Source organism: Grus americana, chromosome 1 (genome assembly GCF_028858705.1).
Source record: "Grus americana isolate bGruAme1 chromosome 1, bGruAme1.mat, whole genome shotgun sequence".
Taxonomy (NCBI): Eukaryota; Metazoa; Chordata; class Aves; order Gruiformes; family Gruidae; genus Grus; species Grus americana.
In genome coordinates this window covers 85,303,626-85,323,220 of record NC_072852.1, presented here as the reverse complement: position 1 = coordinate 85,323,220, position 19,595 = coordinate 85,303,626, and the positions used below count along the sequence as shown (strand labels likewise).

The window sequence follows — 19,595 nt, the reverse complement described above, 5'->3', positions numbered from 1 at the left end:
CCCCAACACTCAAACAGGAATCACTAAGAAAGGAAAAAAAAAGGGGGGGGGGCGGGGAGGAGGGAAGAAAAAAAGATTAAAAAGAAGTGCCAAAACCTGAAAAACACAGGTTAAACTTGCCTCCAGATATTACAGGAAAGCATGAACCTTCCGATTTATCTCTTTGCCCTTCCAGACCCTTCTCGCCAGGAAGGTCAACAGGTTATATACCTTCTGCTGGATTAATCTACATGAGAACAAGGGCAGCTAGCCAAGCAAAACTAGATTCTTAAAGGGACACAGACAACTACAGACTTGTCTCGTTTTTAAATCATGTTCTTACAAATAAAACCTGTGACCAAAAACAGTGGAAAAAGATGATGCTGCTTTGGTTTTCAATTAGATTACTGAGTGGATAGAAACAGCTGTTTACATTGTTTCCCCTGCACAGTTATTCTCTTCTGTTTGCTTAGATCCTTCACAAACAAACAGGAGTGGGGAAATAAATAGGATTTTATTTATTTATTTTTAGAAAGATAAATCAACAAGCAGTGAATGTACTTGGAGACAATCTTCTCATGCAAACCCATCTTTTACACCTCTCTCTTTTTTCCTCTAAGCTGACAAGATTTTCAAATCAAGAGAACCTCTCTAAATCCTACTAGTCTGTTACCAGTGAGCTTTATTTCAAGGACTTGCTATGGAGAAGTATGATCAGGTAAGATAAACTTAAGACATATCTGCAAATTCTCCCTTTCCATTTCAGTATACACACACTCAGTGCTCTCTTGACTTTTCCTCCTTCAGTTAAAGCAGTCCTGGTTACCAGAGATTAGACTTTGCCTGGACATCTGTCATTAATGGTTACCATACTGTTTGAGGAGACCACTTTGAGGACTATGCTAATTTATTTTCTCTTTGGCAATTGCAAAGCAGATGCTTCAAAGGCTTGTATCCAGGCTCTGAAAGACACTGGCACTCATGTCTCAGAAGTACAGCAAATTAAAACACCTACCCTTTGGCAATCACATTCTAACGAAGGTAAGAACAAAGTAATTATAAACCTACAACGGAACAGAAAAACAGAGCCAGTGACTCAGCCAGTGGCACCGGGAACTGGAAAACCTGCCCCTCCCTAGCAGGAAAACGCCTAATTCATATGGTGTTAAAAACAAAGGGGAGTGACTGCATCATCTCCAGAAAAAGGAGGACCCAAGGGGCAGGAACAACAACAACAAAAACCCACGCAAAAAACACAAACAAAAAAACCCCCAAGAACCCAAAACACCTCCAAACCCCAAAGAACTCTTTCTAAACATCTAGTCTCGGATCTTGTAATGAGCTCTATGCATCCAAATTCCTGACTTTTTACAAGGATCTACAAAGGAACACGTTGGGCATTTATTTAGCATGGTGGTGGGCATAATGCAGAAGTTGGAGAGAGATAGGAGCATACACTACTGTAAATCTTGACAAACTTTATTGCTGTTCAAAGGAGGATAGACTTCCCATGAAGTCAGGGAACGAAAAGAATACAGTCCATGATGTAATAGGTTTGGATTTAGAATAGCATTTGCTACTCTCCCAGGAAATCATGGCTGAAAAATTATTTCAAGTTGGCTTTGGAGAGTACTGCTCATATTATTAGAAAATTAACTAATAGCTTCAAAACTAAGTGTAATGATATATACCAATGGAACCAACAGCTACAGGGAGTATTCACTGGGTTGCTGCAGAGATCTTTGCCAGTCCAGATTTCTTAGCCATCTTATTAGAGATCCAAGACTGAATAAAGGTAATGTTAATGAAACTTGCAGGTGATACAGAATGAAGTTTACAAACACCAGTGGATAGAAAAAACTCAAAAGGATTCAGACAGCTCAAAAACAAACAAAAGTAGTAAGGTGGACAAATAAGACTATGTGGAAAAAGTAATGCAAAGGAACTGAAGAAACAACAATGAAAAAATCAAGGAAAAAGCCCTGCCAGAAGCAGGAGGTAAAAACATGCAAGAGTGAGAATGTTGAACAAATGAGAAAGTTGTCTGCAAAGAAAACACTTCTACAAAATACCAATGTAACTTTTGTCTGCCTGTGTTCAGATATTACTTTGGGCAACAAAGAGAGATTAATCACCTCCAACACGGGGAATATCAGATTTCATTCTGTATAAGGACTACAGATAAGTTGAAGAAAGTGAAGAGTATAAAACACAATCATTAGGCCTAGAATAATAAACGTTCAAAAACATTAAGTTTAGTCTCATTAGCAGCTTGTAAGAACCTAGAAGGTGCAGAGAGAGAAAATAAGCAATCATTTCACAGACATATGCACCAAGGTAAAAACTGTTGCAATAGAGTAAGAAAACTTTTCTGATGTTAAAGTACATTGGGTGATGGAAAAGTTGCCCAAGAAAATTACTGGAAAATCCATCGTATAGCATTGGGTGGAGGGGGGGCATGGACAGGACAACACAACATACAAGTGAACAAAGGACAATAGACTTTGTCACCTGCTAGAGTCTGAGGGAACCATCCAGACCAGGATTTAGGAAAACCCCATAAGGTGACTGCACCCACTGGCTGGCTGCCCTTTGCTTTGCCAACCCAAGTTCCAAAGAGAACCACAGCATACACCAGCCCTAATAAAGAAGCTGTATTCATTACAGCACGATCCAGCCTCTTAGCTTTTTCTTACGCTAGAGATCAAGACCAAAAGGCTTTAAATGCACAGGTGGTGGTACAGCAGCTTCAACCCGGCCCTACCACTTGTATACCCAGTCTGCTTTCCCCCTTGTTCTGCTCCCCTCGCTCCTCCCCGTTACTCCATGCCCTGTCCTACTGCCCGCTTCCTTCTGTAGGAGAAACAATAAAACTTCCTACATCTACACAGATGGACATACAGGTGAACAAATGCTCCACTCACTTTGCACACGGACAGTGCAATCAAGTATAGTGGAAGCCGATCTGCTCTGAGTAATAGGAAACAAGAAAAAAAAAAAAATCTCCTTCCCTCCCACCCAGCCCCTGCATTTGAAAAGTATTTTGCGCTGTTTATTTGTAGAGGATTTGCAGAACTCAACTCATAATGTTAGAAAGTAACATGAGTGGAACTTCAGGTTAAACAAAAGCAAAAAAGATATTGGTAGATTAGTTATAGTTGGGTTTGGGGTTTTTTACTTCTATATGACTATTCACCATAAGGTATTTTAAGGATTTTTATAAAGTACTTGGAGTTACACTCCTTCCCCCTTCTACAAAAAAAGCCCCATCTTTATAATTCCATACAAGGAATCGTTTAAACGGAATTATCTACATAAGATAAAAGATTACTTGGAGAAGCTTTTCGTTTGATTTTTGGTGGTTTGGTTTTTTTTTTTTTGGGGGGGGTGGTGGTTTTGTTTGTTTGTTTAAATTTAAATCCTTTCCAGGAGCACGCCACCAAAACTCAAGTCTAACTTCAGAATAACTGATCTGGGAAAACAGTATTCCCTCATCTTTTGGTAAATGCCCTGCAACAACCCACATGTCTTCTCACAGATAGGTTTCCTTATGATTTTTTGTTTTGTTTTTCCCCAAAACATCTTCCATAATTTACATTAAAATTTATTACAGAAAGCACTGATCCTCCTCTCCACCTTCCTCAAAGGACATATCTACAAACGGTACAGAAACTTTTTTTTTTTTCCATTAAAAGTGCTAGCAGTTTTCTGCCGACGCGACAAGCGACCGAATTTCCGAAGTCCCAGTGCCGGCAGCCCCTTCCCGACGGGGGAAGCCGCCGGAGCCTCCATTGAGGATGTTCCTACCGCTTTGTACGCTTGTACCTCCTCTGTCGCACATGACCGGCTTTCACCCTCTCTCCTGCGGGCACCCGCGCCCCTTCACCCCGCGCGAAAACGATCGTGAAATAGCGTGTCCTGACCTGAGCGAAGCAAGAGCAGCTGTTGTTCCGTAGGGGCAGCGGAGACCGGCTTCAAATGCTCCTTCTGCTCCAGGACTTTCTGCCAAAAGAGCAGATGAGGACTGTTACTGCGCGCCTGCCCCTCGCTCCCGCCCGATCCCCACCCCCGAGCCCGCAGGGGTGGGAGTGGGGGCTTGGACAAGGGGAGCGGGCGGGTCAGCTTCTCGTTCAGCGTCGCCACCACCAAATCGGAGAGAAAGAAAAAAAAGTTGCCGGGGAGCCGCGGCTGCCCTCGGGGCGGCTCCGGGGTGGGCCCTCGGGGCTCCCCCCTTCCCCAGGTCCCGCAGCGGTGGGTACGGCCCGAACAATGCCGCGCCGGGCGCTCCTGCCGGCCGGGTGGCCGGGGAGGGGATCGGAGCGGGGCGGAGAAGCAGCCAGGGCCGGCGGGAGCGGAGGCACAAAGCGCACACTCACCTGAGGAGCGCGGAACGGCTGGCGGGACGGCGAGCCCGGGCGGCGGCGGGGAGGGGGGGCGGGGGGCGCGTCGGCGGCCGGGCAAGAGTTTGGAAGGAAAAGGGAGGGTTTTTATTTCCTCTGGAGTTTGAAAGGAGGAAGTGAGGAATGCGAGGAATGAGAGTTGGTATGAAATGAACGCGGCCGAGGGAGGGGACTGCCGGCTAACGCCGGGGCTGGGACGGGGCTGGGGAGGGGACTGGCGGGGGGAGGCGAGAGAAGGGCCGAGGCGGAGTTGGGAACAAAACCCAGCGGGGCCGGGCGCTCCCCGGCTGGGAGCAGTGTGTGACCGGGGCGGAGGGAACGCGGGCAATGGCCGGAAGAGGGACCTGCGGGGGCGGGGGAAGGCCGTCCGCACAGGGGGGAGCGGAGGAAGGAAACTCCAGGCGGGAGGGGCGGGGGAAGGGGGGGGTGGCGGGACGCTACCGCATCCAGGAATCTGCGCGGCGCCCGGGCGGGGGAGAAGTTGGAGTCTGTGTCTGGGCCGGGCCGGCCTCAGCTGGGGGAAGAGCCCTGGAACCGCCGCCGCTTGCCGGGTGCTTTCCCAGAGGCGGGACTCCGGCGCTGCGGGGATTCGGCGCGGCCCAGCAGCCGCCCGGGCCGAGCGCCGGCTGAGGAGGCTCTGTTCCCGGGGATCCCGCCTCCCCAGCCCCCGCCCGGCGCACGGGTCCCCCAGCTAGCTCCTTCGAGCCAGGCGCGGCCCGCGAACAACTACTCTTCGAAGCCCCTAAGAGATGTGTGATGTGATTTCCACCCAGCATAGCTGAGCCACTGCAAAACAAACTAACCCCAACGCCGCAGAAGTGGTTATAGCAGTTTAATTGTCCCGGCAGCATCCCAGGAAGTAAACTACACACCTAACAGCAAAGGGATGTCCTCAGTGGCTTTTCTCAATCGCTCTTGCAGATAATCGACCTTAAACTGGCTGCCCTTTTTCTGTGGGAGCTCCACACATCCTTTTTCCCCCCTTTGCCTTCTCTTCCCCGTCCTCATCTGCAAAGTATGTTCCACTGCCCATCACCACATTGACAATGCACCATGGCTCCAAGTATGCTCTGGCACAAAACTGGCACGGCCACCAAAGTAGGCAGTCTCAGCTTGGTGGCAATCCTTTATTCTCACACGCCTGTCAAGCTTGCCTTGGGGCAGGTTACTTCGAACTAGGTCGGGCCGCCAGACTGGTTCACTACTAAGCCGCTCTTTTCCTGTCCATTCATACAGCTTCAGCTGTCAGCTAACCTCTGTAACACATCTGCTCCCAAACCCCCAACCCTCTTTCCTGGCCTACTGTGCTCACAGCAATCCAGAAGAAGGGCACTGGCTTATTCTGCTGGATGCCTGTTTTATTACCTCTCTCCACACTTTGCAGGCCCTGCCTCTCTCTTCTCTATAGCAACAAATACACAGCATGTCTTCTGTTAAGTCCCAAAGGTGTTTCACGGTCTTTTACTACTGTCTCTTTTTCCAGTAGTCACCTCTGGTCAGTCTTCTACTGTGGTCCTGTTTAATTTTCATTTGTATTCTTTCTCCTTTGCTTTTGTTACATTTGGAAATCAATCATCACAAACACCTGAGAAATCAGGACCATGATCAAAACCAAGCCCCGGGAATTCAACCATTTCTCTTTGGAGCACTGTAACTGTGAGCACCTTACTTTGCCTGTATACCTTTATCCCCCTTTTAATTATTGAAATTAATTTAATCATTCAGTTAATAATTTCATTTAATTATTTGCACGAGCACACCCACCCCACCCTTTAAAATCCCTTTTGCACATCATGAGACCTAGAGAAAACTTTACTTTTAGGCTGTTGTACTAAAATACAGTATCATACTAATCAGCATTGCAACACTTTTTCCTAATATTTCCCTGCTTGTTTGCCTAGTCTCTTGTCTTAAACTCATTTAGAAAATTTTGAGGGAGAATTGATCATTTTGTGTCACATAGTACAAGGGGTCCAGACCCAAGTAATACCAGGCAAATAAGAAATAATGCTGACCTGAAAAAAGAAGCCTATTGGTATAAAGCCTCTTACACTGTTTTAAGTGCATGCATACTACAGTATTTTAACCACTTTACCTGCAGCAACCATCTAAAGTATCAAAAAGTATCTATTTTCCAAGGTTTATATATACACTAGAACAAAAATGACCAGCACAGGAATGCCAACATGCTGCACCAGAAAACGCTGATAACAAGACTGAGAGCTGCAGTAGGGTTGGAAAGTCACATTCCCAAAACAACAGTAGTAGTAAAACAGCGAGTTTAGTAAATGTAACTACATCCTATTAGCAGCTCTGGGCAGTGCACCTACATCAGCAAAACAGACTTTTTCATGTCTAGCAGGTGACTTTGTCACAGATGCCTGGTGTGCACATAACTACCTGTGTGTGTTGGGTTTGCGTGGCAAGGTTTTGGTAGTGGGGGGGCTACAGGGGTGGCTTCTGTGAGAAGCTGCTAGAAGCTCCCCCTGTGTCTGATAGAGCCAATGCCAGCCGGCTCTAAGACGGGCCCGCCGCTGGCCAAGGCCAAGCCAATCAGCGCCTCTGTGAGAACATATTTAAGAAGAAGAAAAACAGTTAGAGAGAGCTTTTGCAGCCGGAGAGAGGAGTGAGAAGATGTAAGAAACTCTGCAGACACCCAGGTCAGTGCAGAAGGAGGGGGAGGAGGAGCTCCAGGCGCCGGAGCAGAGATCCCCCTGCAGCCCATGGTGAAGACCACGGTGAAGCAGGCTGTCCCCCTGCAGCCCATGGAGGAAGGATGAGGGGGTGTAGAGATTCCACCTGCAGCCCGTGGAGGACCCCATGCCAGAGCAGGTGGAGGCACCTGAAGGAGGCTGCGGCCCGTGGGAAGCCCACGTTGGAGCAAGCTCCTGGCCGGACCGGTGGACCCGTGCAGAGGGGAGCCCACGCCAGGGCAGGTTTGCTGGCAGGACTTGTGACCCCATGGGGGACCCACGCTGGAGCAGTTTGCTCCTGAAGGTCTGCACCCCGTGAGAGGGACTCCATGCTGGAGCAGGGGAACGATGAGAGGAGTCCTCCCCCTGGGGATGAAGAGGTGGCAGAAACACCGTGAGATGAACTGACCGTAACCCCCATTCCCTGTCCCCCTGTGCAGCTGAGGGGGGGGAAGGTTGAAGCCGGGAGTGAAGTTGAGCCCGGGAAGATGGGAGGGGTGGGGGGAAGTGTTTTAAGAGTTGATTTTATTTTCTCATTCCTCTACTCTGTTTTGCCTAGTAATAAATTAGATGAATTCCCTCTCTAAGTTCGGTCTGTTTTGCTCGTGACAACAATTAGAGAGTGATCTCTCCCTGTCCTTATCTCGACCTACAAGCATTTCGTTATGCCTTTTCTCCCCTGTTTAGTGAATGAGGGGAGTGAGAGAGCGGCTCTGGTGGGCACCTGGCCTCCAGCCAGGGTCAACCCACCACACTGTGATAGAGTTATGATACAGTTGGCTTTGTTTAAAAGTCCGATATATTGAAGAAATTGATTAAGAAAAATCTCAGCTTTTGGTAAGAACCGAAAGGTAAAAAAGTTCACAACTCAGTTGCAGAGAAAAGACTGAAAACAGGGCCTAAGTATCTCCTAAGGCCTCAGAAACCAGATGACAAACCCCATCACCTTCAGAAACCTAGTCTGGGGATTTGGAAGGCCAACTCCACTTCTCTTTGTTGTTGTTTTTATGTTTTTTAGTTTGGCAGTGCTGAAGAGAACTGATATTGGTAATCCTTTTTAATATACTTACAATTACATTTCTTTGTAAGGCAATGCAGCAATCATTTTGTAAATACTTAAGAAAAAAGTTTTCTAATACATCTGTAGGAATCAAGAGTATATACAATATAAATGACATAAAGTTACAAAATTCAATTATTTTTTGCAAGAGGTGTTATATAAAGCTCTGTAATGATCTCATTTAACCACTGTTTCTACTAAGCCATATTTAAAAACATGTAATCTAATGAAAACCAAATATATGTTAACGGTATCTCACTTCTTGCCGCATCTCATCTCTGTGAAGTCTAGGCCAGGTCTCATGATTGTGTGACTAACATACTGTTTTGCTCCCATTTCCCCAGAGAATCAACATAACTCAAAGAGAAGGAATTGAAACCTATTCCTTCCTGTGAATCATCACACAAATTGTTTGCAGGACTCTAGTCGATTCCAGATGGAAACCCACTCAAGAGAATAAAGGGGCTTTGGTGGTAGTTTGTGGTGGGGTTTTTTGGTTTTGTTGGGTTGTGGGTTTTTTACTCTTTTCTGGTGGTAATGTGGAAGCAAACTATTCTGTTGAGAACAGAAAGCAGAGGGAGTTGGGCAAACTGGTCAGACTTACTTAATTCCCCAACCCTATCTGTACTCTATCTGAATGATTTTGATATGCAGCTTTTAAAATAAAGTCATTTTTCACAGTAATAGTATTACTTTCCCTTTAATAAATAAAGGGCTAAATTCAATTAAGCATTAAAAAAAAAATCCTTTGTTTTCTTCATAATTGTAAGCTGTTTTATTGCAGACAGTGCAATGATTCGCCTTGTTTGGAAATGTTAATTTAATCAAAGTAAATGATCACCAATTCCATTCTCTAGACTACATTCACCTATTTATGTATTCTCTAAATTAAATGTCAAATTACCACAGTAGGTTACAGTTGTAATAACCATTACCTTAATGCTTTTTGGTGAAGTGAGTGCTTCTGGATTTTTCTCCCATTTTGGGACCAAAGAAGTGACCTCCAGCTTCCAGTGAGGAAAGAATAATTCCATATAGAACATATTAAGGGACAGCATGAGAAGACAAAAACTCTATAGACTGTACAGTTCAAGAGATAGAAGAGTAACAGTGAGTACTGCTCCTGTACTCTGCCTTCTTTCATGGCGGGGCTTTCAATTCTTACCACTTCACAGTTGTGGCAGGCTGTTTTCCCTGTTATAAGAAAGCCCTTACACCAGCGTTACTTTTCTATTCTTCTTCATAACTATATGCTGGGCCAAATCCCTTGGCCCTAGGATGCCTTAAGCATCTTTCTTAGTTGTGGGTTTCAGCTGTAGTAGTTCCAAACTGCAGTTATGTACAACAGTTTGGCACTGTGGCAGAGATGAGATTCCTAACTCTGTCAAAGTCATAGTTCAGTTTCACAAGAGTTTGCACAAACTCTTACCTCTTTACCTGTAAATCATGGGGAACGCTTTGCTTGCCTTCTGTGCCAGTGACAGGAAACCTAATTCAATGCCAACTGAGAGATTTACAGAGCTGTTAATACCAGTAAGTAGAGGACGACACTAAATATAATATAATTATTATGCCAACATTAACAAAACCCCTTGTCCTACTGCTACCAAATTCAGCAGCAAAACTTCAATGACAGTGGGACTGAGCCCTAAAAGAGCAAGAAATTATTCACTGTCTTTTATGTTTGTGAGCCAAGGAGCTTATAGCAGCCTAGGAGATGTTTTAGTCTGCTAGGCCTGCCTTTAGGATTCATATTTAACAGTTTAATAGGCTTCCTTCTTTGTTTTAAGATCTCTTTGGGATTTCAAGAATGTCACATTTGCATGTATGCAACTAATATTACTGTACTAACAACAAATGCCCAGTAGTATTTCCTGATCAGTTTTCTCTCTCAACTAAACCTAATTTGGCATAGATGGAAATTGTGTAAGAAAAGAGGTGATAAGTGGCCAGCATGAGGAACAGGGCCTACACATTGAGAGCTGTGTCAGTTTCTGATTGTCAGAAACACCATATCTCCTCATACTGAGGTTTGTACATCTCCCAGTAGAAATAGGAAAAAATAACCACTAACAACTTGGTATTCCTCTTAGCCTTGTATTATTTCAGTTCTTGATTCAGAAATATATGGTATGGTACTTCAACAGTGGAACAGGTTCAGATGGAAAATGCATCAGGAACTATCTCAAAAGCCCTAACTGGATGCTGGGAGAAACATTAAAAACATGGGGCAGAGAAGTGCAACTAGCTTAAAGACAGAATCAAATGGGAACCAAGAACTATACAGGAAGACCTACTGGGGGGGGGGTGGTGGTGGAAAAGTATCAGGGAGACTAACCTTACATTTATTTATTCCCAGACTTCTACATGTGTGAAAAAAAAACCCACAAAGGAATAGAATTGAGAATTAAAATGGAAAAATGGGAGTAAGAAGAGAGATGAGATACAAGATGACAGGAAGAAACTGAGGTAGCATCTAGTACAGGAAGAATAGTCACCCACAAGTGACAGCAAAATCCTACAAAAAACTTCATTTACAGTTAAGGATTTTTTCAATATATAAATTAGTTTATTTTCATTTAGATATAAAAGCTATAAATACAAGTCATGTAAAATAGTATCTGATAAAAGAGCACTGAATCAGTTCATCTGTCTGCATAATTTGATTGAGACCCAGAGGCCCTGACCCTGCTAGGATCATTTGATGTCAACAAATAGCTTGAAGAGCCACTGCTGACAAGCCTAAATGAAAGGGTGAGTAAAGGGATGCTACTGTGGCCTTCTGAGCACAGAGAAAATAATCTTGAATTGGAAATTACCATTCTACTTTCAGGTCACCCCAAACTAACATCAGGCGGTTTCTTTCACACAGTCCTAGTCAGAAAAATAATCATACAGGTAACCAACTGACTTAGTTTTTCTGGATGGGTAGAAGGAATGCAGAGCCATCAGCCAAGAACTCAGAAGAGCACAACTGGAAAACTGGCAGGTCTTGTCCCCAGTCTGATGAGCAGGAAGTACATGAAGGCACAAGAGAGATCCACGATTCAAGTTCTCTTCGATGGCTGCTCTGCTGATGAAATAATCTCTAGACAATGGCTCACCAGCTAATGCAGAATCAGCATCTGAGAGATACATGAGCTGGAGTTCTCAGCATCAATTCATAATTTACAGTTAAATACAGAGTTTACACATGATTACTGTCATTTTTTCCTGGCAATATCGGAAAATGTCTTCACAAAGTTTCATTACTTTGAAAGTGATATCTACCACTGCAAAGACTCCAGAGACCAAAATCAACAAATCTGGCTCTTTGGAGCTTGAAACAGAGTTAGTCTGCCGACAATGACAATATCCAAAGCTGGAGAACACCTATTCTTGCCTCAATAGAGGGACAGGGTTTTCCAGGATCATCATGGGTACGCGTAACGGCCATGAAACAGGCAAGATCATAACTGTTCTCTGCTTCAGCACACAGATGTGTACACTACAAGGCTTACATGTCACAGTGTGCAGCAATTCATTCCGATGAGTCAAGGCTGTATGAATCAAGAAGGGTCCCATGTTGTAACCTACAGTCTCCATAATGTACATCCAGTATTAAAAATGGAACACTGGAAGGACACATTGCAAAGCCCCCTGATACATTTATTAATTTTTTTAAAGTTACTGATGCCTTTGAAAACACTTGTAATCTCCTTTTGAGGTAACTCCTTCTTATAGTCAGGTTAAAATTATTTTCATAAAATCTACTTTAATATGTCATGACTTGAGATAATTTCATGTTAAAAAAAATTAAATTGGTCACTAACTTATTCCTAAAAATGTAGCAAATTTTACAAACAATGGACAAATTAAAAATATTTCTGATCAGCTTACAGTCTAGAGTCAATCAATCAGGATACTGCTTTTCAGGAATAGTAATGTATACTGTTACAATACTACCTTCTGCCACATTCAGATCCTATCATCTATTCAGTCTCATTTTTCACATGCTTACAAATAACAGAAACAGCAATGGATATAATATCTCCAACTAAAAAAGGAGTGTTTGAGATTTGATTGTTCTTTATTTGGTAAAAAGACTGTCAAGGGATATGGAGCAATTAGAATAATGAAAGGGAACTGGACTATCAGCTTAACAGAGAATCATCCCACAAAGACAAAAGTGTTTTATTAGAGCCAATGTCTCATTCCAACTCTATTTGTTGACCTTTACCTATGGTTGCAGAGCCATAACCTGAATCTTTCCATGTCTGACTGTTTTAACAAACAGCAAAATGCTACACAGGGCAAAAGAGAACACATGCCAACAACTGTCCTCCTTTTTTCTGAATTCATCTTATCAGTAGCTCAGGAGTTCCTCATCAGATTAGTAGCATCATCTCCAGGGGCACTGTGGAAGTTCCAAGTTATATGAACACTCAACCATTATTTTTCTAATCCTAGCTGCAAGGGGGTTCCAATTAGTGGGCTAAATTCCTTAGCCCGCTCTCATGCAGCATCTGTTACAAGGATTCTGAAAGCAGAATCAACACCGACAACAAAAACATCACCCACATTCATTGTTCTTCCACAATGCATACAGAGACTGCTCAATCCTGGGACAGTGTCCTAAGATAGTCTGCTGACAACTACCATAATGCTCTGAGGCCTGGTATTTGCTTTCTAATAAGCCTGCAGAAGTCTGTCCTCCAGTTCCCTTCCATCCCCAATGTGCTTTTCATTACTCCACCTGGAACTCTTACAAGAAGATGAAGGGATGGGAGTGAGTTCCATGTTTCAAGTCTGTTGTATCTCATTCACAGGCCAATTTACTATCAAAGCTGGAGAGTCCAATAGCAAAGGCCTGAAGAGCACAGAGAGGATAATTATAGTCCAGAGTGAACACATCTTCTGCTACACGACCAAACTGCATCACAATGTAGTCAGCTGGGGAGAAAAGAAAGATTCAGAGACGAACAATTTCACAGTGAAGCAAAGAAAAAAAAAAACAACCCACCACAAACAAAACCACCACACACGTCACACATTTGGCAGTCCCAAATATATGTGGTTGGTGTATCCATCCTTTCTCACCAGAGTGGCCTTAAAAACTGTTCTCTAGAGTGAGTGTGTTACTCTAGAGATTACCTTTCTCCTCAGAATGAAAGCTCAAATCACTCTTTTGCTGGGCTGAAGAAGCCATATTAATCCTTTTCTTTCCCTTCAGGAAGCTTGCATTTGCCCCCTCTTTTGCTGCAGCTATGGACAACAGTCTCTGCACCCACCCCAGAAAAAGGGAAGCCTTTTATATTTTTTTTGACAGTTGAGAAGTCCCCAGTAATCCTAAGCTGAATTCCTCCACCCAGTCTCCCTTCTCCAGGAAGGGCGTCCTCTTCCCTCCAAACTTCATGAAATAAATTGGGTTATCCCTGTTCAAATAAGCCCCACACACTCTCCACCAGATTCTTACGGTCATTGTCATGGACAATCTGGAAGTTCTTCACTGAGGCTTGAGTGACTCTCCCATGGAAGTTCAAAACATAGGATTGAGTATCATCGTTCCAGACTGGAGCCTTGTTGTGCAACTCAATGAGGTTCTCTACATTTTTGTTTTGCCATTTTGACAGCAGACTCTCATGTTCCTGTTCAGAAGAAAGAAATATATTTATCAGGTTTGGAATGGCTCTGCTTTTGAGTACTGCCTCTCTCGTGTGTGTGCACTCTTGTCACTTGAAGGTCATTCCCTGTTTAATGAAACACAATGACAGCACTTAAACTCAGTCCTACTGAAAATTTCCTGCAAGTACTGGGAAGATACTTTCATGAATTCCTAGTCCAAGCATTCCTTTCCACTCAATAAGCTATCACCATATTTCCACTCAAATAAAAACAAAAAAAACCAAACCAAACAAACAAACAAGTGAGAGAGAAGGAAGTGTGTGTATGGGAAAAGGAACAATTCACAGGCCACAGATGATTGCCATCCTGCTGGCAGGAATCCTTTCTGAGTCTCATAAGCTTTCTCTGATCCTGTTGGATCCAACTTCCAATTCTAACATCCTAAACTTTGAAACAAAAGAAAATAATCTACAATTAACTTTTTAGTGCTAGGCCCTGGGGTGCTTCAGTAGAAAGTCCAAAGGCTGCAGCAGGCTGAAAGTATGCCTTAAGTAGGTTAAATGGCATCCTATTGGGTTCAAGAAGTGATGCACAATATGAAAAACAGAGAGAAATAAAACCAAAAAGATACAAAAAGGAGGTAAAGCGGCATGTTAAATTTGACAAACAGAATGAATTACAAGGAGCTGCAAAGACTACTGAGTGAAACACATGACATATGATTTAATTTTAAAAGTTCTGCAACAAATAAAATTCAAACTGAAATAATATATGCTAAAACTCCCAAGAAAAAGATTCAAACTGAAGTTTTTTAATGGGAAAAAAATTGTCAGAAAACAACCTATTGTGGAGGTCTGACTAACACAGCTATAGTAACTGTTTTAGCATTGCATACAGATATGATAGTAGATTTTTGAGGATAACCTAAATAAAACTTACTGTTCAGTTTAAACTAGTTACTTTATATCTTTATTTTTATCTTTATTTACTTTTTTTAAAAATGCAAAAAGAACTTTGAGAATTGGCACCAAAGAGCATTTAGATGCAATTTTTCCTCCTTTAAAGTGGAGGCAGTATTGCTTAATTGGAAGCAACACACTCCAGAGAAGGAAGACAGAAACCAAGTCAAACCCCTTCTCTGAAAGCTCCACCAGCTTTTCAAAACAGCTTTGTGTTTCAGCCTTGTCCACTGTCAGTATGCTTGCCTGCTAGCAAAATACTTGGGAAAATAAGGGAGAAAAATAAAAGGCAGGGCCATGGAATCATGATTGTACTGACAGGGGAGACGGCAATACCAATTGAAAGGTAATGAACAAATGACCACCTCTAGATACAATTTTCCTGCCCATTCACAAAATGAAACCTCTTTTCCAGGCTCTCATGACTCTGAATTTCCACTCTTGAAGATTTTTTTCTTGGATCTCAACAAATACACTCTTGTCCTACTCATGTCTACTCACAACATGGCTGCAAATACCATTTTCTAGCTTAAAACACTGACCATGTCTTTCAGTTGGTACTTGTCCATTCTGCCTTTTAGGTCTCATATCACACCAAACATAAAACCCACATTAAGGGAACTGAATGGTTTTGATCATGCACATTAATATATCTTCAGATACAGTTCTGTAAGCTTTTAGCTATAACATCCACCATATGTATGAGAAATCCTCACCAAATAGTCACCACAAAACTCCATCCTTTTCCTCATCCCACTTTCTTCTTAAAGAATCCTCCTCTTCTGTGATTCAACAAAGAGACTGACAACATTCTGATCAAAAATGTAGTCTCTTGCTACTACACCAGAATATGGCCTTATCTATTTATTATCTATCTGTTGTAATTCATATACTGGCTAAGAATGTAGGTTCCTGGGAAGAGCAAGTTCATTCTGTGTTCATCCAACTCTCAGCATAACAGGGTCCCGCTCCTGAGGGGTTGTAGGTGCTACAGCAACAACAAACACTAGGCATTGCAATAGCTAAGTAAATAATATTTAGGCTGACCAAAGGACAAATAAGGATATAAACACTATTCAGAAGGCTACAAATTAGGTACAAGGCAAGAATGATTCAACACATTTTGGCTACATTGTATTTACTCTCCATGATACTTGCTAAAGCCCTGGGTATTAACAATCTTGCTCTAAAACCCTTGAATGCCTGTAACACACAGACCTCTATGAGAAAGTTTTAACCTCTTCCTCCAATCAGACACATGACCAAACTCCGTAACTCACATTTCGTGGACGGATTGGAATTCGCTTATGATTCATATTCATTCCTGGAATGATCACAGACATTTTTCTGGGACCCTTGAATCCTAACACATTGGTCTCCTGAAAGACAAGGAAAGACATTATTTTCAGTAGGTAGGATACTCCATATCAAAGAAGGAAAGACAGAAAAACTGAACTTGAATCCATATTTATATTGGTTTTTAGAGATTTGCTAGCTACAACTATAGTAGAAGTTATCTAACTGCAACTGTGTTTAATCACTGAGAATAGCTTTCCCTCCCATTTTGAGAACTGTGTTAAAAGACATACATGGTATTACCTGATTTAGAGCATGTTATCCTAATGAAACATTTATAACAAAATCAGACAAGTGCAATTTCCAGGCATAAGTTTTTGCATCTGAGGCAAAAACATGCTAAAATCTTGCTAGTGAAGAAGCCTTAAGTATGATAAAAAGCAAATATCTTTAAACCTGAGTCTATGTTATCTATATGTCACCATTTAGGCTAAAATGTTCCTGAAGAATGAACGACATTCTTCTTTAGGTGCTGTTATTTGTGTTTACGAACACATCTACAATTTTCTCTGAAATAATGCTCTTTTATAAATGACTAAGAACAGATGCAGAAGGCAAAATATTTGGCATCTGTCCAAGCTTCAATCTTAAAACAAGCAGATTTTTTCAGAGTACTGAAGAAGACTACTCCAAGTGGATTGAGTATAAAAAGCAAAGGAAAAAAGACTTGGCATTCTCATACAATCCATTTAATAATGTCAACTAAAATCCAACGCTCCATTTAAAAGTGTTCTGTAACAATGTCAGTGATAACCTTGAAAATTCCCCAAAACCAATTAAAAAGGCAGAATCTTTTAGAAGTATTGAATTGATTGATAGAAGTGATACAGCTTCTCCTAACAAGTTAGTGCATTTTGCAGACACAGAACAAATGTCTTTGGAGTTGCAACGTCTGTTATTTCACTTCAGAAAATCTAGGGCCACATATGAGAATGAGGGTACTGATTTTATTCATATATAAACTTTATGAACTTCTTGTAGATAAAAGTTCAGAAATGTGAAAAGCTGACTTTATTATCTGCTGCACTCATATAGACACCTTGCTGTGCACAATTAGGTAGGGAACTGAGGAATACTGTATACAAAGAAAATACCCAGTGATACTTCTGTAAACAGGCTAGTACTGGAATTATGGCATCAATTTTTTTTTCCCAAGTGCCATTAAGATCAACAGCAAAAAATCAAGATCATACTCCAGTAAGCTAATGCACCTTTACATTTCTGCTGCTGTACCTGTGATAAAAGTAAAAATCCTTCCACTTGACTGGCCAGCATTTTGTACAGAACCTCAAATTGTACTTCAGGACTGGAATATGAAACAATGTGATGTGAGAACCCTCAGATAATCCTAGAGTGGCCACAAGTGCTTCCTCACTCTGAAGCCTAGATCAAGGTGACCCACAAGACCAGAAGAAAAAATCTCTAGGACAGAGCTAGCAAATCACAATTTCCCCTGGAACCATATCCTTACCAACAACAAGCTGCTACTGAAATAATACCAGCTCATTCCTATCAACCAAAATGCCTTTGGTTCTGTAAAAAGACAGGCCAGGTAAGAAGGTCAGGATGTTAGTTTGGGTGTCCCTCCCCGGCACTGATTTTTTTTTTTTCCCCTCATTAAACTTGTAAGAACATATCTTTGAGGCCTCTGCCCTTTGTTGTATCTGGTTGAAATGGGTCAGTTGGTTCCAAAGTTAAGTGAGGGAGGCTGCCAGGCAGCATGATTTTGTAAGCCCTGTTTCCTCGGTAACCAGGCAACAAAAAAGAAAGGGGCAAAAGGGGAGAGACACTACTTACGTAACAAATAGCTGCAAGCTCCTGTCTTGTATGAGCCTTTTCCACTAGACCTTGTGCCTTGACTGGGCTAACTCCATGGTCATAGACTGTAAATTTAGTTCCCATGAGGTTTGACCTAATGTCAGGTTAAGGAAAGACAGAGAGAGAGACACATCAGTGGAAAGTTTTGTCATCTTTTGAAGATATTTGTATAGCACAGTGAAAACACACATCTGCCATCTGAATTTTCCTATTGCCAGCTCAGTAAGGAGCTTCTGCAAAGTGCCCGTAGTGAACTGAGCCTGTAACCTATCCTGGAAAGCATCAAGCCAGAATTCCTTCCCTGAATTGCCACAGTGAACAGTAATGCTGAAGAAAGTTTGCCAACCCAAGTGAATACAGATTACATTAAGCAGGATGATGAGAGTTCATTCTCTCTGAATTGACATTAGATTGCTATTCATAACCCCAACTTAATTGAAATGAAAATCCAGTCTCTCCTGTCTGTAGTTTTCATCTGTGGTTCTCACCTGAGTTTTCCAATGAAACTTTCCCCTTCCCGGGATAAATCAGTTGGGTCAACTGATATGAGGTAATTGGATGTTTTGCTCTTTTTTCGTTTTCTCCCTGCAAGAAGGAATGTCTGAAAATACAAAACTTTGATCAAGACAGGAGCTTTGTAAGAAGGCAGAGGCATTACTCAGCATTGCTATCCAAACTGTTATCTCACCAGTTCCCACATCCATTCCCTTTTTTATTCTGTGCCATTACTACTGTCTCCACAATTTTGGTCTCTTCCACAAGTGCACACCCTGAAATCCTATTCCTCCAAACAGCTCACTCGGCAGCCTAGGTTTAATGCAACTGTCCTTTCTAGTCTTCCCTCTTTTTCTTCTGGAGCAGCTCAATCTCCCTTCTCTTCTTTATCCTTGACATTTTTATACTTTTTTAATTTCATCTTTCATTGTATTATGGCTTTTAAACATGCCAATTCCCTCCTTAGTGCCTTGGCCAAATATAAGCTGTCCTCATCTGCATGCTGGCTCTCCTCTCAGCTTCTGGTTTCTTACCAGAAGCTCTCCCTTACACCAAAAATATTCTGTAGTAGGAGTACAATAGCCAAGATACTGTGTGCTGCTTCCAATACCTTTCTGTTGTCATCCCTTTCCAGATGCATGTAATAAGTAGGGAAGAGGCCCCGGTCCATTCCCTTCTTATCTCTAGTGATTCGACATTTGACTGTAATACCACGGGGTGCAGGGCGTAATGCAAAATCCTCCAAGTTCTCTACTTCTCCCAGCGGTGCATCTGCCTGAGAGGATGGACTACAGGAAGCACCTGTTTCCTGTGGGAAGAACCATCACATTAGCAAATTAACATCAGATCAGAGGCTCTGGTATTCCCCAAGAAAGGTCTGTTGAAACAGAAGATCTCATGTCTCAAGGAGATACTTGGGAAAAGGAAGTTAAATGAGAGACCACCTGTGTTTCTCTGAAGAAAGTGGCTGAAGACTTTTACTCTGAGGAAAGACTAGTCCTCCAAGGGGCGGGGAGAAAAAGTACCCATTAACCAGAGATGAGTAAATTGCTAGGAAGGGGAAAATAGGATGAGATACTGTAAATATTCTAAGCAAAGAGCCTGTCTGCTTTTAGAACTTCAAACACTCTGTGGGAAATAAGGCAGCCTGATAAGGTGGACTGATGAATGCTGCAGGATTTTTGCTACAGGCTAGGATTTTTGTGACTGAAATGAGCACTGACATTATGTT

The 19,595-nt window shown here is 42.4% G+C and overlaps 2 protein-coding genes across 3 annotated transcripts in view; both read right to left on the bottom strand.

Annotated features, from left to right (window-relative positions):
* TEAD4 (TEA domain transcription factor 4) overlaps window positions 1–6,487 on the bottom strand; it is a 95,033-nt gene extending 88,546 nt beyond the window's left edge. The window contains exons 1-2 of the mRNA XM_054817996.1: window positions 6,475–6,487; window positions 3,903–4,355 (exon numbers count right to left, since the gene is read on the bottom strand). Coding sequence (XP_054673971.1) covers window positions 3,903–4,355; window positions 6,475–6,487 — 466 coding nt within the window. The remainder of the gene's footprint in view (window positions 1–3,902; window positions 4,356–6,474) is intronic.
* A 4,218-nt stretch (window positions 6,488–10,705) lies between these two features.
* TULP3 (TUB like protein 3) overlaps window positions 10,706–19,595 on the bottom strand; it is a 35,497-nt gene continuing 26,607 nt past the window's right edge. For both annotated transcript variants that reach the window (XM_054807685.1, XM_054807694.1), the window contains 6 exons: window positions 18,975–19,172; window positions 18,358–18,470; window positions 17,849–17,963; window positions 15,976–16,074; window positions 13,588–13,759; window positions 10,706–13,064 (listed from right to left, as the gene is read on the bottom strand). In XM_054807685.1, coding sequence (XP_054663660.1) covers window positions 12,931–13,064; window positions 13,588–13,759; window positions 15,976–16,074; window positions 17,849–17,963; window positions 18,358–18,470; window positions 18,975–19,172 — 831 coding nt within the window. In that variant the 3' untranslated portion in view covers window positions 10,706–12,930. The remainder of the gene's footprint in view (window positions 13,065–13,587; window positions 13,760–15,975; window positions 16,075–17,848; window positions 17,964–18,357; window positions 18,471–18,974; window positions 19,173–19,595) is intronic.